Source organism: Falco punctatus (assembly GCF_963210335.1).
Source record: "Falco punctatus genome assembly, chromosome: Z".
In the NCBI taxonomy this organism is placed as follows: domain Eukaryota; kingdom Metazoa; phylum Chordata; class Aves; order Falconiformes; family Falconidae; genus Falco; species Falco punctatus.
Window position 1 is genome coordinate 28,556,550 of NC_137586.1, and position 18,621 is coordinate 28,575,170.

The window sequence follows — 18,621 nt, forward strand, 5'->3', positions numbered from 1 at the left end:
CTTTCTTGGGTTTTATTCTTCTCTTTCTTTTTGTCATCTCCTTTTTCATTACTATTATCGCTATTATTACTACTACTACTACTATTATTATTGTTGTTGTTGTAATTAAATTTTACTTTATTTCTATAATTAAACTGTTCTTTTCTCAGCTCACAGTTTTTATCTTTTTCCCGATTCTTCTCTCCATCCCACTGGGGGAGTACAGAGTGTGAGCAAGTGTCTGAACAGGACTTAGTTGCTGGGTGGAGTTAAACTGCAACATGCAGAGCAGTGGTAGACATCTGCAGCCTGGACCTTTGCCCTTCCTCTCTTAACATCATGCAACTTGCAGTGTCACCTGATGATGTTGCACACTTCTGCAGCCTATGGTCCCACATTGTGCTCTGATTGTTTGAATCAAATAAAATACATGTAGATTTTCTCCCTGCCTTCTCCTGTAATTAAAAACTAGCAGGTGGCAAGTAAATTTTATTCTGTTTTTTATCCAACATCTCATGCAGTGTTACAGCAAACTGTTAAAATCTCAAAAACCTCAAACAAAAAAATGTGTCTGTGAATTTTTGTCAAGATGGAAACACAAGAACAGAAAAGTATTTAACCTATTGAAAAGGACACCAGAATATTAGTGGCAGCATCAAGAATGAAACAAAACTAAAAAAGACCTACCTCACCATTTCTTGTACCAGCCGTTGTACCACTGAGTCTTCATCACTGTCCTTGTGATGCAATCCATAGCAGTGTACCACTGCTTCCACTGGTGCTTTACCATTAGCAGCTTTATTGCTTAAGATTTTCTTTTTCTGCAAACAGTAAAATATTGCAATAACGTTTTTCAATGTAGATTATTCCCTGCTTGTAACAATTACCACTAAAATCCTCATATGATTCTTCAGTGTTCTATGCCTTGAAAATGGTATGAGCTCAAGAACTTTTACTGCACAACAGGAATGATTGAGTATTAATTTTCTGGGTTAGGATATTGGGATAACCAGAAAAGATGACACTCTTCTTAAAGGACATCTAGCAAGGGCTTTAGTTTTCTTAAATTATTGTCATCCAAGTTGAACACTAGGGGTCATATTTAGATAACCACTGACACATTGCCGAGCACATCCAGGATTAAAAATAACCACACACTCACCAATGCTAAACCATGAATGTTTAACAATTCACAAAGGAACAGCAGTGATTTTCATAGTATGTGGTGCAAATGTTGTTTTGCTGTGAAGTGCTGGGTTGATTCTTGTATTTCTGTTCTCAGCGGGAGTTTGGAAACAAGTGGGAAGGCTCACAACATGCTTACAGCGTCAGATGAGCCCTATATTTTCCCCTAAAGGGGAATGCCCCTGCACAGATGTCTCATGGTCTGTGCTCTCTCAGTTTTTTATTTTCAGCGCCACACCTATTCTAGTTCAGGAGAAGTGCGGCACAACATTTTTGTTGTTGACCCAAAGTGCTCTTGGGGAAAACCAGAAAGTTCATTTAGGAGTCAGATTCAGGGGCAGCAACACCAGCTGTTTCATCAGTTTTACTAAACTTTTGTATACTTACACATTTCTTGACATTAACTTTCACCACACACAAAAGACAGATGACTCTGAGGAAGTACGTTGACATTACATAGATTCCTGGAAGCCCAGATAACGCCATAGTGTAACATTAATTTTCCACCATTCTTACAGCAGTGGAAAGAGACTACCAGGAGATACGTGCTTTTGTGGAAGTGCAGCTCTACCGGTGCTGAGGGACAGACGTGTTCCCTTACCCCAAACAAGAAGTGCTAGAAGTGGCTTGACAGATGTCTTTGCACTCCCACTCTCTCTGGCTGTGCGTGGTTCTCCAGTGGTTCTGTGGTCACAGTTATAGATTGTTGCAATTCTGGGTTGATGTCAACCATTGTGCTGCTTTGTGCTGCTGCAGTTCCACATGATGAAATGCAAACATAGAAAATAAGCATTAGCTTGTGCCTAATGCCTTTCTGTCCACATGGCTTGCTTGTTTCCTACATTATAGTTTCCATTGTGTTGCCCAGTCACCTTTAAAAGTCCTAAGTACTGGAGTTTCCACCATTTCCTTTAGGAGACTATTTCACAATTTGAAATGTCTCGCTGTCAAGGAGGTTTTCCTGACATTCATCCTAAAATTTCCTTCTTTTAATTTCATCTAATTATCCCTAATTAAACACCCATGTAAAAAATTCCTTTCCTTGTGCCAGATTGTGGCTGTTCTTTCATATACTTGCAAGCTGAAGAAGGAAAAGGGAACCCGAATTTACCCCTGCCCTGTGAGGTAAATGCAGAACCAGCACTGAGTGACTCTGAAGAATATTCTTTCAAATTTGAAGTGATAAATGTGTTAGCATATACAGTTAGTTTGAACTCAGATGCTGTAGAAAATGTAAATCAGAACTGAAAATAAATAAAGCAGTTCAAGACAAATAAAAGGTGCGGTGGATTTTTAGTGACCTAAAGCTTTTTTAAGAACATTTACTGCTATTCCACAGTAAAGATATGGGATCATATATATACCTTTCAATTTCTGAAAATGTGCTACCTTACTTAAGTATCCCCACTGTTTTGTGGAGCTTCTTGTGAAACTACCTGACCACTACAACTCTTTCTTCGCTGGTTGACAAGTTACTCCAAAGTCTTATTGCTTACCACTTAGTAGTAACAGGTTACCCCTTGAAGCAGGGATTCATCATCAGGCATGGTGATAAGAAACCCCGGATTCAAGTATTTGGCTGAAATTCATCAGCATTTTGGGCAATAAGAGATTAGGTCCATGTTGTCCTGGTTAAATTCTGATTTACCTCTCTTGTGCCAACATTTAGTTCTCCTGTAGTTTCAAACTGAGTGTGCTGGTTTTGATTTCCCTTCTCAAAAATGGTTGCACAACATTGCTAGTACACAGTGGCTGCTTTGGTTACATCTCTCTCAGACACCAAGCCTCAACAGTGAGTGGATTAACTGTTGAGATACTTCAATCCCTAAATATTCTGCAGGAAAACAAAAAACTCTACCCATATAGAAATTTAGCAGTATAGACATCTTTTATTAAAATGCATAGCTGCTCACAAAGTTTGCTCTTCAGAAACCCATGCTGTTTCTTGCATATATCAAGTTTATCTTTGGTTTGATTTCAGAACATTCAGAACAGTATCAACTGAGATCCAAAAGGACTACACCAACTTTAAGCTGTCAAAACCCTACAGAAATAAAAAGGAACTTTAAAAATAGCTCCAGTTCAAATTAAATAACCTATATTTAAAATATTCTTGTTTTCTTTAAGATCTCTGGGAAATCAACTTGTCTTAAGAAATGGCATGGCTTTAAAAAGCATGCCAAATGCCAGCTGCTGAGACTTAAGTTTGTTAACTGGGATACCAAAAAATTACCTTACTTTCATGATTTTTCCTGCTTGGGATGGGATGGGATGGGATGGGATGGGATGGGATGGGGCAATTCTGTGGCTTGCATGTGGAAACCCTACTCTGCTCTGCCTGCATGCTGGAAAGAGCCTTGCCTGGAGAAAAGAAAAGCAGGCAGGGAGATGGAAAAAAGTCTGGTTTCTTTCAGGCCCTACAGGAAGTTTGGGCGCAAAAGAGCTATATTAATAGCAATATTTCTTTCATCCTTGGGTGCAATGGGACAAGAGAAGTGTGTAAAGACTGAGGCTAGTAGCTGGAACAAGCTGGCTTCTTGTGTGAGTCTTCACAAAGCTTTACTGGTAGGTTTTAAATAATTTTTTACAGTCTATTGTTATGAGCCATTTCAAATCATAAGGAGTGCCCTATTAATTCGGTAAAATGTCAGCCTGAAAATGAGAAAGTTTTACAGACTGCCAGAAGTTCTATGTTTTGTTGCTTTCCAGCCTCAGAACCAGATTTTTAATAGGTGAATTCCACCCCGCCCCGTGCTTCTCATACTACACAGAAAATTATTCTGAATAAGTAATGATGGGGGTTTTTTAGCATATTCTATTCTTAAAATCAGACAGACTGTAAGGAAAGGATAAATACCAAGCTACAGAGTGTCTATCCAACTAGATGTAGAGGACTATTTTTATCAAATGTGTAACACTGGAACAAAGAAACACCTGATGTATTGAAGTAAGGCAGGTGGGGCAACTCATCAAAGGCTGGAAGAATTAACACAGGAGTCTCACACAGATCACCTCTACTTAATATGGTTTTGTATTCCGATAGATAGTTGCATAAGCATCCTCCACGTGCTTAAACATTGAATTTAGCATTTCAAATCAGAAACTGGACACCTTTTAAAAGCTGGTGAGAAGGACTTAGCTTGGGAACCACAGCTTATGCAGAACACTCAAGCATGGGCATTTGCTGTGGAGATGAAGGCAGTGGCTTGTCTTTGGGGTACTAACTTTAGTAGTTGACTCTTTAACTAACAGTTTCTGTGCTTGGGAGTAACAGAGGCTCCTACCAAGCAGTTGCTGAACGTCCTCACTTCTTCTTTTCAATGAGGACTGGGGAATTCAGCACCTTGCAGGAACTGAGTAGTGTTCAGGGAACTACAGTGTCATGTTTTGCTGTTGATTGATATAAAATGGAGAAAACGTTCCTTTAATAAATCATAGTTAGAGAATTATTTAAACTTACTGCAAATGAAATTTTTGGTGATATTAGCGCTAGTACTATCTTCTGTAACCTACTTATCCGGGGTTCTATCCAAAATACATAAACAAAATCTACTGATTCGTTACAGAATGCACCAGAACGCACAAGTTTATCTAGACAAAATGTAATTGTTTTGCTTTAGCAAAAAAGGGTATAAAAGGCAAAGACCACAATATGTGAATATGTCAGTGCTCGCTTAAGGCCGTGCTTTTCAAAATGTAGTAATCATAACTGTTTGTTTAATGTTGACAGCATGCTTGCTGCTCTGCAATAGCAAACAAAATCATATTTTAATACTTTTGAGCTAACGTAACAAAGAACAGACATGACAGAAAGGACTGACAATACTAAAATAACTAATTTGAGTTACTGCTCTTACCTTCCAATTTTATAGCTATTGTAAAAGAAATGAGTTGTCAAAATGGATTGAGTGGAGAGCTATAACTTTGGTGAGATGAAATCAGGAGGATTCAAAGCAGTTTCCAGACTGTGCTGTTCCTGTCATATGGCTCAGTCAATGGTCGAGCCATGTAGAAGGCACTGGTTTTAGAATACTTCACCTGAAATTTACCCTCTCAGAAAACCATATAATTTCTTGAAATAATACTTAGCTCTCCTAAAACTGTGACAGAGATGTTGCGAAGGCTGAAACCCCACCATCCTCATGTTGTTTTTTTTATAATTTCTAGGTATCATATTTAGTCTTCACCTAGACAATACTACAGATAAAAGGTGAATATCAATTGAAATTTTTCCCCTTTTTTTCCTTGAATACACATCACACAAAATATAGCATGGAATTTAAATCTGTTTTGGCTTGCAAGAAAGCCCATAGAGATAGCAGGAATCCAAAATAACGAATGCATAATAGATAATATATAAATATATATATAATAGGTAAGGAAGTCTTCCTTTATTTTCAGGATATGAAAATAAAGACCCTGAAAAAATGAGGTCTGAAAACATGAGCAGGAGGGGAGGGGAAGTCCCTACATTTCTATGCGCTGTCCCAAGACCTGTAACAGCAAACTAGGAAGAAAGCTCAGAACATAAATAAATAAATAAAGACCAGTTCCCTCTTTGCCTAAAGGAGAGGGAGGGTGAAGGTCTCTGGCCATCTCACAAGCTCCCTTTGCTGAAGATGCAGAGGAGCTGTCAATCCAAGAGCTCTTGCAGGTGGCCTTTGGGTAAGGGTCTAAAATGATACCTTTCCCCTTGCCCCTTCACCCACCTTCCAGAAGGTGGTTAATTCATGAGTCTGTGACTTCCCAGCATTATGTTTTAGTGACAGAACCTGTTCAAGGTGCTGGTGCCCCCATTCCCCCTGGTACATGCACACTGCACAGCGATGCTGAGGTTTCTGAGTGACCCAGCAAACCGCAGCTACCCCTTTAATGAATCACTGTGCCTGGTGGCACTGTTTACTCACAGGTTTCCACACCTCAGTACTGCCTGTGGGACCCTTCCTGCCCTAAGTACTGCAGCTCTGTCCCAGCTTTTCCTTCTCTTCACCACCAGTAGTTCATTCCTGCCCTTCTGCAGCCCAGCTGGAAGAATGACTGCCAGAAGTGGGAAGCCTGCTAGGAAGGTCACATTTATGTTTACAGCACATTCTCTCATCTTCTTCCTTATTCCAGGGGCTCCCAAGGCATGAAGTCATTTTACGACCAGATGAAGAGAGAAGTGAGACAGCCATGAGAAAAGTAGGGATCTCTGTGGGCTCTGCTTCCCCTTTGAACTGTGATCAACCCATGGGATGCTTTATAAGACAACTAGAGCTTATCTGAGACAACATTAACACCCAAGAGATGTATTCACACTGTCTGATTCTAGATATCTAACATATGTGCTCTGACTAGTCTTCTGAACGGCTCTGTCTCTCTCTCTCCACTGACTTTGCTGAGGGCTCAGGCATCCAGGCTCCCCTCTTCTGCATCATGTCCCACAGCCACAAACCCAAAGCAGTCCAGAATACTGAGACCACATGGTTGCACAAACCACAGCTCTGCTTTCCTGAGCTCGAGTGCTGGGACCTGCTAGCTGGTGCAAGAAACAGAAAGCCTTCAGCATTTCTTCTCCTGGTGGATCAGCCCCTGCCGTGCATTTGGAGGGACCGGGGGTGAAGAGGTTTCCTCATCAGTTAGCACTGCTGAGCATTGGTGCCTACATGTTCTCTGTGGTGCTCACCTGGACATACCCCGTCCCCATGAACAGCCACGCTTGAGCTTCCTCTGTCTTCCAAGGAAATAGCACAGGGACCTGTGAGGCTAGAACCGTTATAGCAATGGCACACAGAACACAGTAAAAAGCCTAGCAAACCAGAATTTTTAGGTTTTTTCCAAGAATGGATGATATTTTATGAAGTACTTAGCTCCTGCTTTATTCTCTACTAGGATGTGAACTGTCTTGCAACTGTGAAGTGCTTCAAATCTTATTCTTAAGTGACACTGCCTTTTATGAAGTCTGTGAAAATGATGAGACACACCAAAGACTGAGGACTGTTTGCTTAGCAGATTACAGGAGCAAATTATTAGTGCTAACACACAGAGGACCTTTGTGTGGTTGATCTCTCCATGTAGCTGGTTTAGTGACAGCTGTTGGCAAAGAAGATGAAAAGGGAATCTGTATTACAGCTGGCCATGGGGGAATGAAAATAAAAGAAAAAAGTCTTCACAGTTTGTGAGTTATTTTTTTTACTATTGCATTAAAGAAGTTTTATGAGTGTGCTATTCGCTAGTCACAATAAAAATGTTAGAAGTAATCAATAGGTAGTTCAAGTCCAAATTTTACTGCTTTCCAAAACCAAAAAAATAAAGATTTACAAAACTTAATGATTATTGAAATATCTTTCAGATGAATGTGTTACCAAAAGGTAAGTTTTACTTTGGATTTTGTAAAACCAAAAAAACCCGATAAATGATACCAAACCTGATTTGTAAGGATGGTATATCTGATTAATCTTATTTTTCTGAACTGAATGAAGGCAAACACTGAGCAAACACGAGAAATAATGAAAAATATATGGACTTGAAAAAATACTATTGAAATTCAAGAATTAAATTCTAAATCTGCCAATGCAAGAATAATTAACTGAATTTGATATGAAAATGTCTGACTGTCCCTTGCTAGGGAGCAGGGATCCTCATTTGCAGAGACACATGGTGGCCTTTCCATGATCCCTGAGCGTGTGCTACTTTCCATCTCTGGCCATGAATGCTAAATCTGTGGTGCAGCCATTGTGCAAGGTAGATGCAAGGAATCAGCATGGTGTAGGCAGCTGTCTGTCAGAGACTATGATCCTTCCTCCTCCCTCCTCCTCTCCCCTCCCCCTGCATGACACAGCTTGTCAGTGGTTCTAGCCAGTGGAAGAAAAAAATACCTTATCTGAGTGTTTTTTTTGTTAAGCCTGCACTGAATCACATTCAGCGTGCATTCTTGGAAATGCCATCCCTTGGAAAGTGACTTGGAAAAAACCCCATTCCTTACTGTTCTAAGTTGTTTCATGAACATTTTCACCCATGGAGAATCAGTTTCCTAGGTTCTGAACCAGAACCATACTGCCCCTAAACAATCTTGCCTTTTATTTCTGTTCTTAGCAGAAACCTCTCACGCCCCCCTTGGGACCTTCCCTCTACCACATGTGGGACATTTAAAGCGCCAGGTTTTTCCCAGCATGACTCCACAATTGTTCTGTTCACTTAGAGCAAAGAAATTATAGACATAACCAGAATCAGACTTTCAGTTTCTGTTTTGGTTTCAACCTGAAAGCAGACTTTGCACGAAAACCAGACATTTCAATAAATCCTGCTAGCTTTTTCAACACACTCTCTGCCTAGGCGAGTGGCTGGAAAAGCCAGGTGTATTGGCCTCAGTGGTTCCTGGTCCACACAGGAACTGGAAGGTACTCAGAATAGCACAGACCTTTTCAGTGAGCTCAGTCACGGTGAAAACTAGACATCCAGACTGGCCAAGCAGAGATATGTCATAAGCCTGTTCCTCTTGCACAGAAAATCAAAACTCATGCAGTTGGTTGGAAATATACATGAGAAAGGAGATGAAGCCTATATAACAACTTTGAGATTTTAGCACTTAATGTTTTAGCAGTTTAAGTGTAAACTTTTGTTCATCTTAGACTTAAAAATAAAATAATAACCAGGAACAATTTCATAAGTAATCTAACAATTTTTCATTAGAAAGCAGTTAATTCAGGAGCCAAAGAAAGCCTGGGTTTATCATTATATTATGTCTGCAGTATCAAATAGGTTTCTAATATCCATAATTTTATTTTCTTGATGGGTGCAGAAAAAAAATGATTACAAGAAAAACAATTGGTGACAGTTTTTGTAATGCTCTATCAGCACATTAAATCCAAAATAATTTGGTGGACTTCACAGGGTTCATGCTGATGTAAGAGATTAAGATAATCTTCACAGTTATACAGGGCAGGCTGGAACCAATCTTGCCATGCATCATGAAAATCTTAATCCACATTTTAACTTTACATGTGGAAAATTAACAAAAACAATACTTCATCTAAGCATGAGAATTATGTCACTCCCAGTTGCTCCCTGTTGACAGCTGTTTACAGTATGGTCCTGGGAGTGCTGATTCACTCCCACAGCCTGAACTGTGATGTTGAAGTTATTAAGAGAAAGAACACAGAAGAAACCTGCTCTTTATGTTATTGCTATTTGTTAACCACCTGGTTTGGAGCCACCTGGGCACGTACTGTGCGGACATAACTTCTGTGGATGGGATGGCTGCCAAGCAAAGAACGTACAGACTCTCTTTCCCCCCTTTTCATGCTCAGTGCCTGGAGAATGTAGGTTCCCACATCATGTAAGCTACCAGCCTTTGCAATGTAGATGGTTTCAGACCAATAAAAGAAAAGTGAACAGCATGTCTGAGAAGGGAACAACAGGCTTGTCTGATGGCATCCCCATGCTGAGGGATGATTCAGGAGCTCCTTTGGGTTTCTCTTCTCTTTCCCCAGCTTATTAACCTATTCATTGTCAGACACGTTATGACAAACCAGAAACGACAATGCTGTATATAGACTGACTGTTCATCTTCTAGGTAGCTTTCCCCAAGATGGCATCTACTGGAGGTCGTGGCGGTTTCTGTCCAGACTGTGTGTCTGGGATCACTTCACCATTGTGTAGATGGGTCTCACTCCTAAACAGAAAAGCAATATAGGCAGAGCGGGGCAGGGCCTGGGGAGCAGCCCACGCAGCTGAGGGTGGAGGGTAGAGAACTTATACAGCCAGAGAATTTTATTTTCTCTTGATCTGAGGCCTCAGTCTCACCAGAAAAACCCCACCAACCACAAGAAAAGGAATTATGATCAGATGTTGTTGTCTGGGTCTGACAGTGTTCTAGACTGAGAAAATCTCCCAAAGGGACAGTCCGGTGAGAAGGAAACCACACAGTACCACTAATACTTTAGTGTCTAACGCAGCCCTGTGAAAAGGGACCAGTTGTGATATACATTAGTGGGAAAGGAAGAACCAGTCCTATGAAGTTAGGAGACTTCAAACAGCATAAAGCAATTGGACCTAACAGCAGCTTTTAGGAAGGATTCCTTCTTGGAAGGAGACAGCAAAAAGCTGCAAACAGTGTGCAGGTGGTCACTATGAACAGTTGCAAATCAGTTATTTAGATCACTTAAAGGACCACTGTCAAAAGCATTAGCAAAAGTGCTTTTGATATGATGTTATAAAGGTGTGACTTAATGAAGTTCACTGGCAAGGTTCACGCTATTGTACAGCACCATCATTTGAACAATGATTCCAGTCTACCAATACACAAACCAAAGTTATCAAGTAACAAATCAAAGTTACCAAGGCACTAACTGAAGTTATGAAGACAAAATTGAAGTTACCAAGTCACCAATCAATATTACCATACTGCAAGGTAATGCACAATATTGGTTGCTTGCTATAGATCTGTTGGTAAAAAGGTCTCTCAGCAATGAGGAGAAACCTTGAGAGGCGTCCCAGCTCAAGGGGAGACCACTGCCATGCAGCCACGTTGCCTAGCGGGGAGAGCTCAAAGGTTCACCTAGGCTGCCATATTTGTGAGATAAAGTGGTTGGCTTATAGTCAAATTATATGCGATGGGAAAGGTATGCATGAGACTTCTTGTACCTACAGCTTTCTTTGTTCCTTGATAAATGACTGTTGGAAAAGCCACCTGCTATTCATGTGTTAATTGTGTGATCAGTGTTCCAAGCTCATATGCATCGATGCTCTCTGTGTCACTCTGCTGCTCTGTGGGTTTTCAGAGAACAGATTGAAACTAGAAGAGTTCTTGGCCTGTTAACAACACAGGCTTTTACCTCCTTTGGTGCTTGTACCAAACTCCTGCTAGTTTATTTGAATGCATCCATCCCACCAGTGCTTCTAGCTTCAGTCTATTTCCAATGCTCTACCTCAAGCAGCAGGAGAAAGCATCCAGCATTTCAAGTCCATGCTTGACAAAGACAAAAAACCTGCAGAAAATTCAACACACAGTCATGCAAGTCTAACAGCCCAGAGACAATACCTGTTCTGTAGCTTCAGTCTTCTGCTCTGCTCCACATCTGTTCCACCCTCCTTTTCAATGACTGTTGTCTAAGACCAAGTGTTGCTGGTCAAAAATCTCAACAGACTTTAAAAAATAATTAAAACTGCCCAACAAGATAACACTGTCGTCAGTCACACAACACAAACAGACAGCTTCTCCTGAAATAACCAGGAACCATGCAACACTGTCTACTGAGTCATAAATTCTTAGAAGGGATATTCTGGCATTATGGATATACAAAATGGCTGTCTGCAGCGGTGTATCAGGGTATGGGTTTGGTGTATGAACTGACGTGAACAGTCCTGGTGAGCAAAAGGAACATGTACAGCTGAAGAAATCCCCGTGGCAAGACTTCTAGTGTAGTCTGAAGTTTTTTCTGTAAATGTTTTTTTTTCCCCTGTGCTTTAAGTTATAACCAAAGGCTTTTCTACAAAACAACAGCAGTCTTAGAAAAAGTGTTTTGTATAAATAATAATAAAAAAGGATGAAAACCAAACCCCATTTAAACATTTTAAAAAACAGAGGAAATATAACAGACCTAAGAGCTCTGCTTTTCTTTCCCCCTCATTATTCTTGGCTAGATGTCTTAACACTCGCTTTTTATTTGTTGATAACTGCTTTGAACTCCTGTGAGCTCATGTGTCAATCCATATGCTCTGTCACAGGCAGTGAATTATTTTACATTGTCTGACTACTGGCTGTAGCCTTTAATACGCTTGTGACCTAATATAATTACCTCCAGTTATGGAGAAGTCTTACAGCAGCTGGTAAGAGCAGCAAATGAATGAGGACTACAAGAGTACCGTGTGTGCTTTGCCTAGTATTTCCCAAGTGTCAAGGTACAAAACAAACCCACAATTACAAGAAAATCAAAGCCCAAACTCAAAATAAATAAACATCCCCAAACCCCAACCCAAAAGAAATACACAGATTCATTTTTTCTTTTTCTCTTTTTCTTTCTTTCTTCCTTTCTTTCTTTTTCTCTCTCTCTTTCTTTCTCTAAAGCACCAAAAGTTTGCAAAAGGTTTAGAGACAATTTTATTATCCCTCCCACAGGTGTGGAATACTGATTTCCCAAGAGTTTTCTTGGCTTTACAGCCTATCAGCTATAAATCAGAGGGGCAATACTTGGTAGCAGTGGTGGTAGGTTTTCACTATATTTTGCTTCCAGAAAGGGCCTTTTTTATATGCCTACAGCACTTCAGTTGTAGCACAACTGTTGGATACTCTGGAAAAATATTACAAACTAAAGGACAAAAGTGTATCTCAAAAATTATTTACCACTATCTACTTCATATAAGACAGACACTACATTAGCTAAGTGACTAAAACAATTAAAATGAAAATTACTGCAATTACAGACTGATCACAAAAACTAGATAAATCCATATAAATTTCAAACTCATCTTGAAAGATGAGTTTCCAGAAGAAATACTGTCATATTATCAGAGCTAACAAAGTAAGAAACATCACTGCACAGGGAAGGATATGCAAATATGCCTTTTCCTGGTATTTTCTGAAGAGTGACACATTTTACAGCATTAGATGCTCAGCCTAAGCCTGTGAACATGTTAAGTAATTTCAGGTGCTAAAGTACACAGTAGACATTAGAGTACATGAGTACTTGCAATTAAGTAAGATTACCAAGAAAGACCAGAAGAAGTGCTGGATTAGTTTCCCAGTCTAAGTAGACATAAAACTGCAGCCTTTACTGCTGTCAAATAGCCAGCTTTGAGAAACCACCAAAAAACTTGGTGGATACTTTGGCAACCTTCCACATGTTACAGATCTTCAAACATGACACCAAATTCAAAGTCACTGACCAAAGTCAAGTTCTTGTCCACCTCTGACCTGAATAGGGCTCACAATCCTACTCACATAACTTTACGTATGTTAAAAGATGAAAACACATCCTGTTAATCATACCATCTTATTTTAAAATAGCTTTTGATGGTATTGTTTTAATAAAGGTAGTTGTGATGATTACATACAGGGTACAGGAAAAGCCTGTCTTTAAATGACTGCAGCCAATGTCATTTACCAGAAATGAGTTTGGCCCATGATAAGTTATAAAGGCCACTTTAAATTATAATAAGATATTTATTGCCAGGAAAGCTCCTCTCTTTAATACAGATTTCCACTTTTCTCTGCCCCAAACAATTGACAAATGTGGCTGGTCTGAAGGATATAGTCTGTAACTGCTAATAGTTCATTAAAGTGGTGATTAGATATTACCTGACTCAAAAAGTAAAAAATATGCAGATGACAGAGTAGTAAATCTAGCTGTACAAGCACATAGTTGTGAGAACACTTTAATCATACAATGATTGTGAAAAGCAGGTGGTACTGTAAAAACTTCGGAATATTTTCTAATATGCTAACGTTTTCTAATCTGAGAAATGAAATGTTGTGTTACATACATATAGTATGACTGCAAAAATAAAATAATAATAAAAAACCAAACAACAACCCTGGATATATATTATCGTGTAACAATGTATGCAGGCTTAATGCATAGCAATACAACAAATTGCAACACATAACCAAATATCGAATATCGGTAACTAGAGCCACATTCCCCACACATTGCAGTGCCGAAGAGCCCTTTAGGCTCAGCTCTGCTTGTCTCTAGTCCCATTAGCATTCTGCCAGCTCACTCCTGAACAGTCTGCGGTAAACATGCAATGCAGAAAAGCAACCAGGAAAGCATAGCAGAGAGTGACTTACAGAAAACAATTAGGTGTCCTTCAGGTTTTTTGTTGCTAAGTGAGAAGCCTATTGTTTTTACTCAGCTAAAATGCCACAGGTATTCTGTAGGCCAGAAGGAACATATTAATCTTATTTTTCACAGACAGTTCAGATATGTATGGTTATTGTCTTAAAGCAATGAAGCAAACCAGTAAATGTCTCTGGGTTTTGCATCTGGTCTCATTTTCCCAAAATGAAGTGGAATACTATTGCTGCTGCAGTTACCTCTATGTTCTTTTCTAGCTATGCTGGATAGAGGCTCAAATTATTTTTAGCCTGCTGAACTTGTTTATTTCATTCTTATTTTGAACATATAGGAAATCATCCCTGCTGTCATTGGAAAGAGCCTGTGAAACACAATTTATTTCCTTCTGGAGTTAAAAAAATGAAAAAGAAAAAAAAAAAAAAGAGAGAGAGAGAAACCAAGGCCTTAACATCGTAGTTATCACTCTGGTTGAAGATCTAGTCTGATCATAGACTGGTACTAGAGGAATCTTCCTGGTCTTCAAGACTTACCCTGAGCATGACCACAAGATTTTATTTTTTTTTCTAGCCACTCCTTACAAGTGACTGTGTACAGGACCTGGAAAGCACTTACACTTCAAGTTGTTCACTTACCTGCATTGAGGCGGTTACTGTACCTTTCTGAATTTGTATCAGTGGTTTCATTTTTGTAACAGCACAGTGAGAAAAGGTTGAAAAAAAAAAAAGGCTAACTCTTCTTTCAGAAATATGTCCTGAAAAATAGATGAGCTTGTCCCTTAAAACTTGGGTAAATATAAAGTCTTCTGTTGTGACTTGGTTTGTTTGACTTTAGATACCAATGATTTCGGCCTTGCACAGGCAATGACCTTGCAAGGAATTTTTCTGGCATGAAAATCAGTTTCAGTGCCTCTTCTTCCTTAGGTTATGCTTTTCTGGCAGCAGCTGGGAGAAACTGGCAGAAGTCAGAGCAAGTCAAGTGCTACAGTGACTGCACACTGGGAAGCAAGATTACTTTACCTGGCCCTGCATGGCGCAACTAAGTAAGCCCGAAGCACCTGGGTGGTGGAAAGGCTCCTGGCAATGGGACCTGAGGTAGGATTAGCAAAGAGCTTACATGTGCTGCTTTCATGGCTGAAGTAGGAGCTTTCACAGTCTCCTTCAATCAGAATAGCAAAGTGTTATAACCCGTGGACAACGGTATATAGATGTTTGCGGCCAACCTTTTAGCTTTACAGTTTTCAAGAAAGGAGAACCTGCTATTTGAAGAAGTACGGATATCTGTGACAATTAAGTCCTTCACAGAGGGATACACAGACTAACGCATACTCTCAGTGACTTACGTAAGAATGATCCTAACTCGGTCATATAGTTTTTCAACTAAACCTCTGCAATGTGTTCCCAGTGCAGAGAAACAAAATGCTATGTAATGGCAGTCTTCAGGGTCTCATTAACCTTGCATGCCTGGCAAATAAATAAATAAACCAAACTTTAAAAGCCTGGAAGCTGCTGCCATCTTTAAGATCTTGATAAACAATTTCAAAACAGAACAAAATTTTTTGAGTTATTAGACTGACCCCACGGGACAACACATTAATTTAGTGGCTTCCCATGCCTCCACTTCTTTTGTGCTTGGTATGCACTAGAGCTCTGTTTGATTAGGGCTTCCATTCCCAAGGGACTATCAAGGTCTTCATTTGCAGTACATACCCTAAGTGCATTACATTATTTTGCTTTTAAAATTCACCCTCCTGTTAAGCTCTCACCCATTCCAGGAAACACTGGTGATGTTGATCACTTGTAACACCTGCACAGGTCTGTCAGCTACTGATTATTGAAGCTTTAACTTTCTGAATATTAAAATAAAATTCTCTCCAGCCAAAAAATTGCTAGATGTCTTCTGGAAATAGCACCAGGAACTGCATGAATGAACACAGGTGCTGAAGAGCTACTTCCTATGTTAGGTTGCAGCTTATCAATTCTCATTATTGTACAATTAAAAAAAATAAAATCTTTAGGGATAGCATACCATCTCATCCTCCCATTAACACTGGATTTACAGCAATAATTCAATTTATTTCAGCAGCATTAATCTAGCTATTGCTCCCAGAACGAAGTTTGGATGCACAGTTTATGAAAGAGGGCTATCTGAAATGTCTTTTTGTTTTATGTCTCTCTCAGAAGTCAACCCTGAATTGCTCATCAATAAGCAGCCCCATCTTCAGTACCACGTTACAAGGCTAGCTGAAAATTCAGCCCGAGCAACAGTGCGAAAGTGTTAACTGGCAAGAATACTAGAATGAAAAAAAATCAGTGGGGAAAAAGAAGGGGAGCATCTAGCCACTATAAGTGGTCTTCAGATGATAGATAAAGTTAGGGGAAAATGCATAAGCAAACAAAAACTCAGTGAAGCACAATGGACTAAACCTATCCCAAGTATAACTCCAGCCAGCTGGCCATTATCTGGTTGTCAAAATATGTTTACTGGGGAAAGAAAGAAACAAAATAAAGTATAAAATCTGTTCTAGAACATAGCACATTGGTTGTGTTTGTATAAATCAGGATGCCTTCTATAATGCAATTCTTCGAGATAAATTACTTGTTACTGCAACTCCAATATTAAGCCATGATCCTCATAATTTTTGTGAACCCTTCCATCCCCCTTTTTATTTCAAGCATTCTATAAATATCCAGCGTCTTATTTTCTTGTGTTCATAGTAAAGAGGTGTCTTAGGAAGTTTTGTACCTATATCACTGTGGAAAAAAGATATGTGTATACATCTGTGACTGCTCCTTCTCTAGAGAAAAATCCTGCATTATCTGTGCAAGCTTATGGCTAATTTTTCTGCATAAGATATGGGTGTCTTATTCCTACACTACTTCAGAAATTCATTTCATGTAGTTGCACATAGCAAGCTGTAAAGTAGGTTTTATGAAGCCAATAATGCAGATATAATACTTAAGGAATTCCTTTTGGTTTGGATATATTTATTTTTCCAAACATTTTGTTTGAGAGAAAACGAGATTGTTATCTGCTGTTTCCTTATTTTCTTGCAGGAAAGCAAAGGGTTGTTGACTTCCTCTCCCCTCCCTTCCTTCCTTCTTTCTGAAGGTACTGTACTCATCTGAAAAAAAAGAGAACGAAATGATTGTTCCTGTTCTCTTTCTTAAGTCATTTGAAACACTGTCCCTGCTAGTTTTCTAAGTTTACTGCAATCTCTGCACAGGGGGAGGGAGAGAGAGGGAGAGACAGAGATTACCAACATGAGAGCAGGTAGAGAGTTTAGGGCAAGACTCCTTCCAGCTTCAGCAACTGGTAAGTTAAGTGAAAATGCTTTTATGGTTAACTCTTTAGAAGTGCAATATATATGCTTTTGTATTAAGAAAAGGCATTAATCAGATACACATTTAACTGGTAGAAAGATAACCATATGCATTGACAAGCAGTATATTTAAGCTATAGATACCTGTAGTCTGGGTTTTAGAGACTGGTGATAATAGCCTACGCTTTTACCAACCTAGACAAGAAAGTATTTTCCAGTGAGGCTGATAATATTCATAACATAATCTGCTGTGAATTTTGCATATATGGCTTCTGCTACCAGAATCTTGTTACAGGCTTCACTAGCTTTATCCTGAATGTTTCAGCAAGATTCACTGGGTCATTTCTGAAACAAAGACAGAAGCCGTGTCATATGCAAATTGATGCATTTCATATATCATCTGCCACTAGTGAAGTCTGCTCCAACCCACCAACCTGTGCTATAGTGGGCGAATAATTACTAGGACTTTTTTTTTTCCTTCTAACCATCTTGTGTTTATGATTATACATGTTTATCTGTACTCACCTCTGTGTATGATTCGTCTAGGGTAAGTGACATTTAAGACATGGTAAGACAGTTCCAGGTTCTCACTTGAAAAAAAAAAAAAAAAGTACATGTTGTGTAGTATATAACAACACTGAGGCTGATGACTAGCATCAGAAATGGGATGGACCCAAATGTTCGTTTGTTGCTTGTATTGTTGCAGATATTGACAGTATTTTTCATGTTGGGCATAAAATCCATCAGAACAGTCAGAACTGGCATGTAGAATGAGTGACTGAATGCAAGAGTATATTACAAATATTGCAAGAGAAAAGTCCCCCTCTCCCCTCCGCGCCACACTTTTATAAAAGCAGAATGCAGAGGTGGGGGAAGGAATCAGGACAGGTGTCCATTTCCCTGCAGAAGGAGAGCTTGGTCATCTTCTGGTGCAGTGTTTCTTCAAGCTGCAGCTCTCTGAAGTGCAGGGTCCTCTGCGGGACGCCTGCAGCCCAGACAGATTGGCTCCACATGCTGGGCAGGCATGGTGGAGGGCCGTCAGGCAGCTCCAGCTGCCCTGCTCCCGCTCCCACTGGGGCACCTGCCCGTGCTTCCATGCCGGGACAACCCTCTGCTCCCACCCCTTGCTGAGCCAAATAGTGGAAAGGATTTTCTTCCCCCTCAACCTGGTATCTTTCTGCAAGTTTTTGCGTAGGAAGGAGTGATCTACCCCAAAGTCAGCCTGATTTCTGGGTAAGTTGTAGATTCCCTTCGCTTTAGCAGCAGTGGATGGATTCTGCTAAAGGGAGGTGGAAATAACTTGTTTCTTGAACTCTGTAGCTTTATGTTGCAGCTCGGTCCAGTTTGGTACCAATTATTAGG

At 39.8% G+C, this 18,621-nt stretch overlaps 1 protein-coding gene across 1 annotated transcript in view; it reads left to right on the forward strand.

Annotated features, from left to right (window-relative positions):
- Window positions 1–335: 335 nt before the first annotated feature.
- ZNF366 (zinc finger protein 366) overlaps window positions 336–18,621 on the forward strand; it is a 55,252-nt gene continuing 36,966 nt past the window's right edge. The window contains 1 exon segment of the mRNA XM_080372239.1: window positions 336–17,252. Coding sequence (XP_080228365.1) covers window positions 17,201–17,252 — 52 coding nt within the window. The 5' untranslated portion in view covers window positions 336–17,200.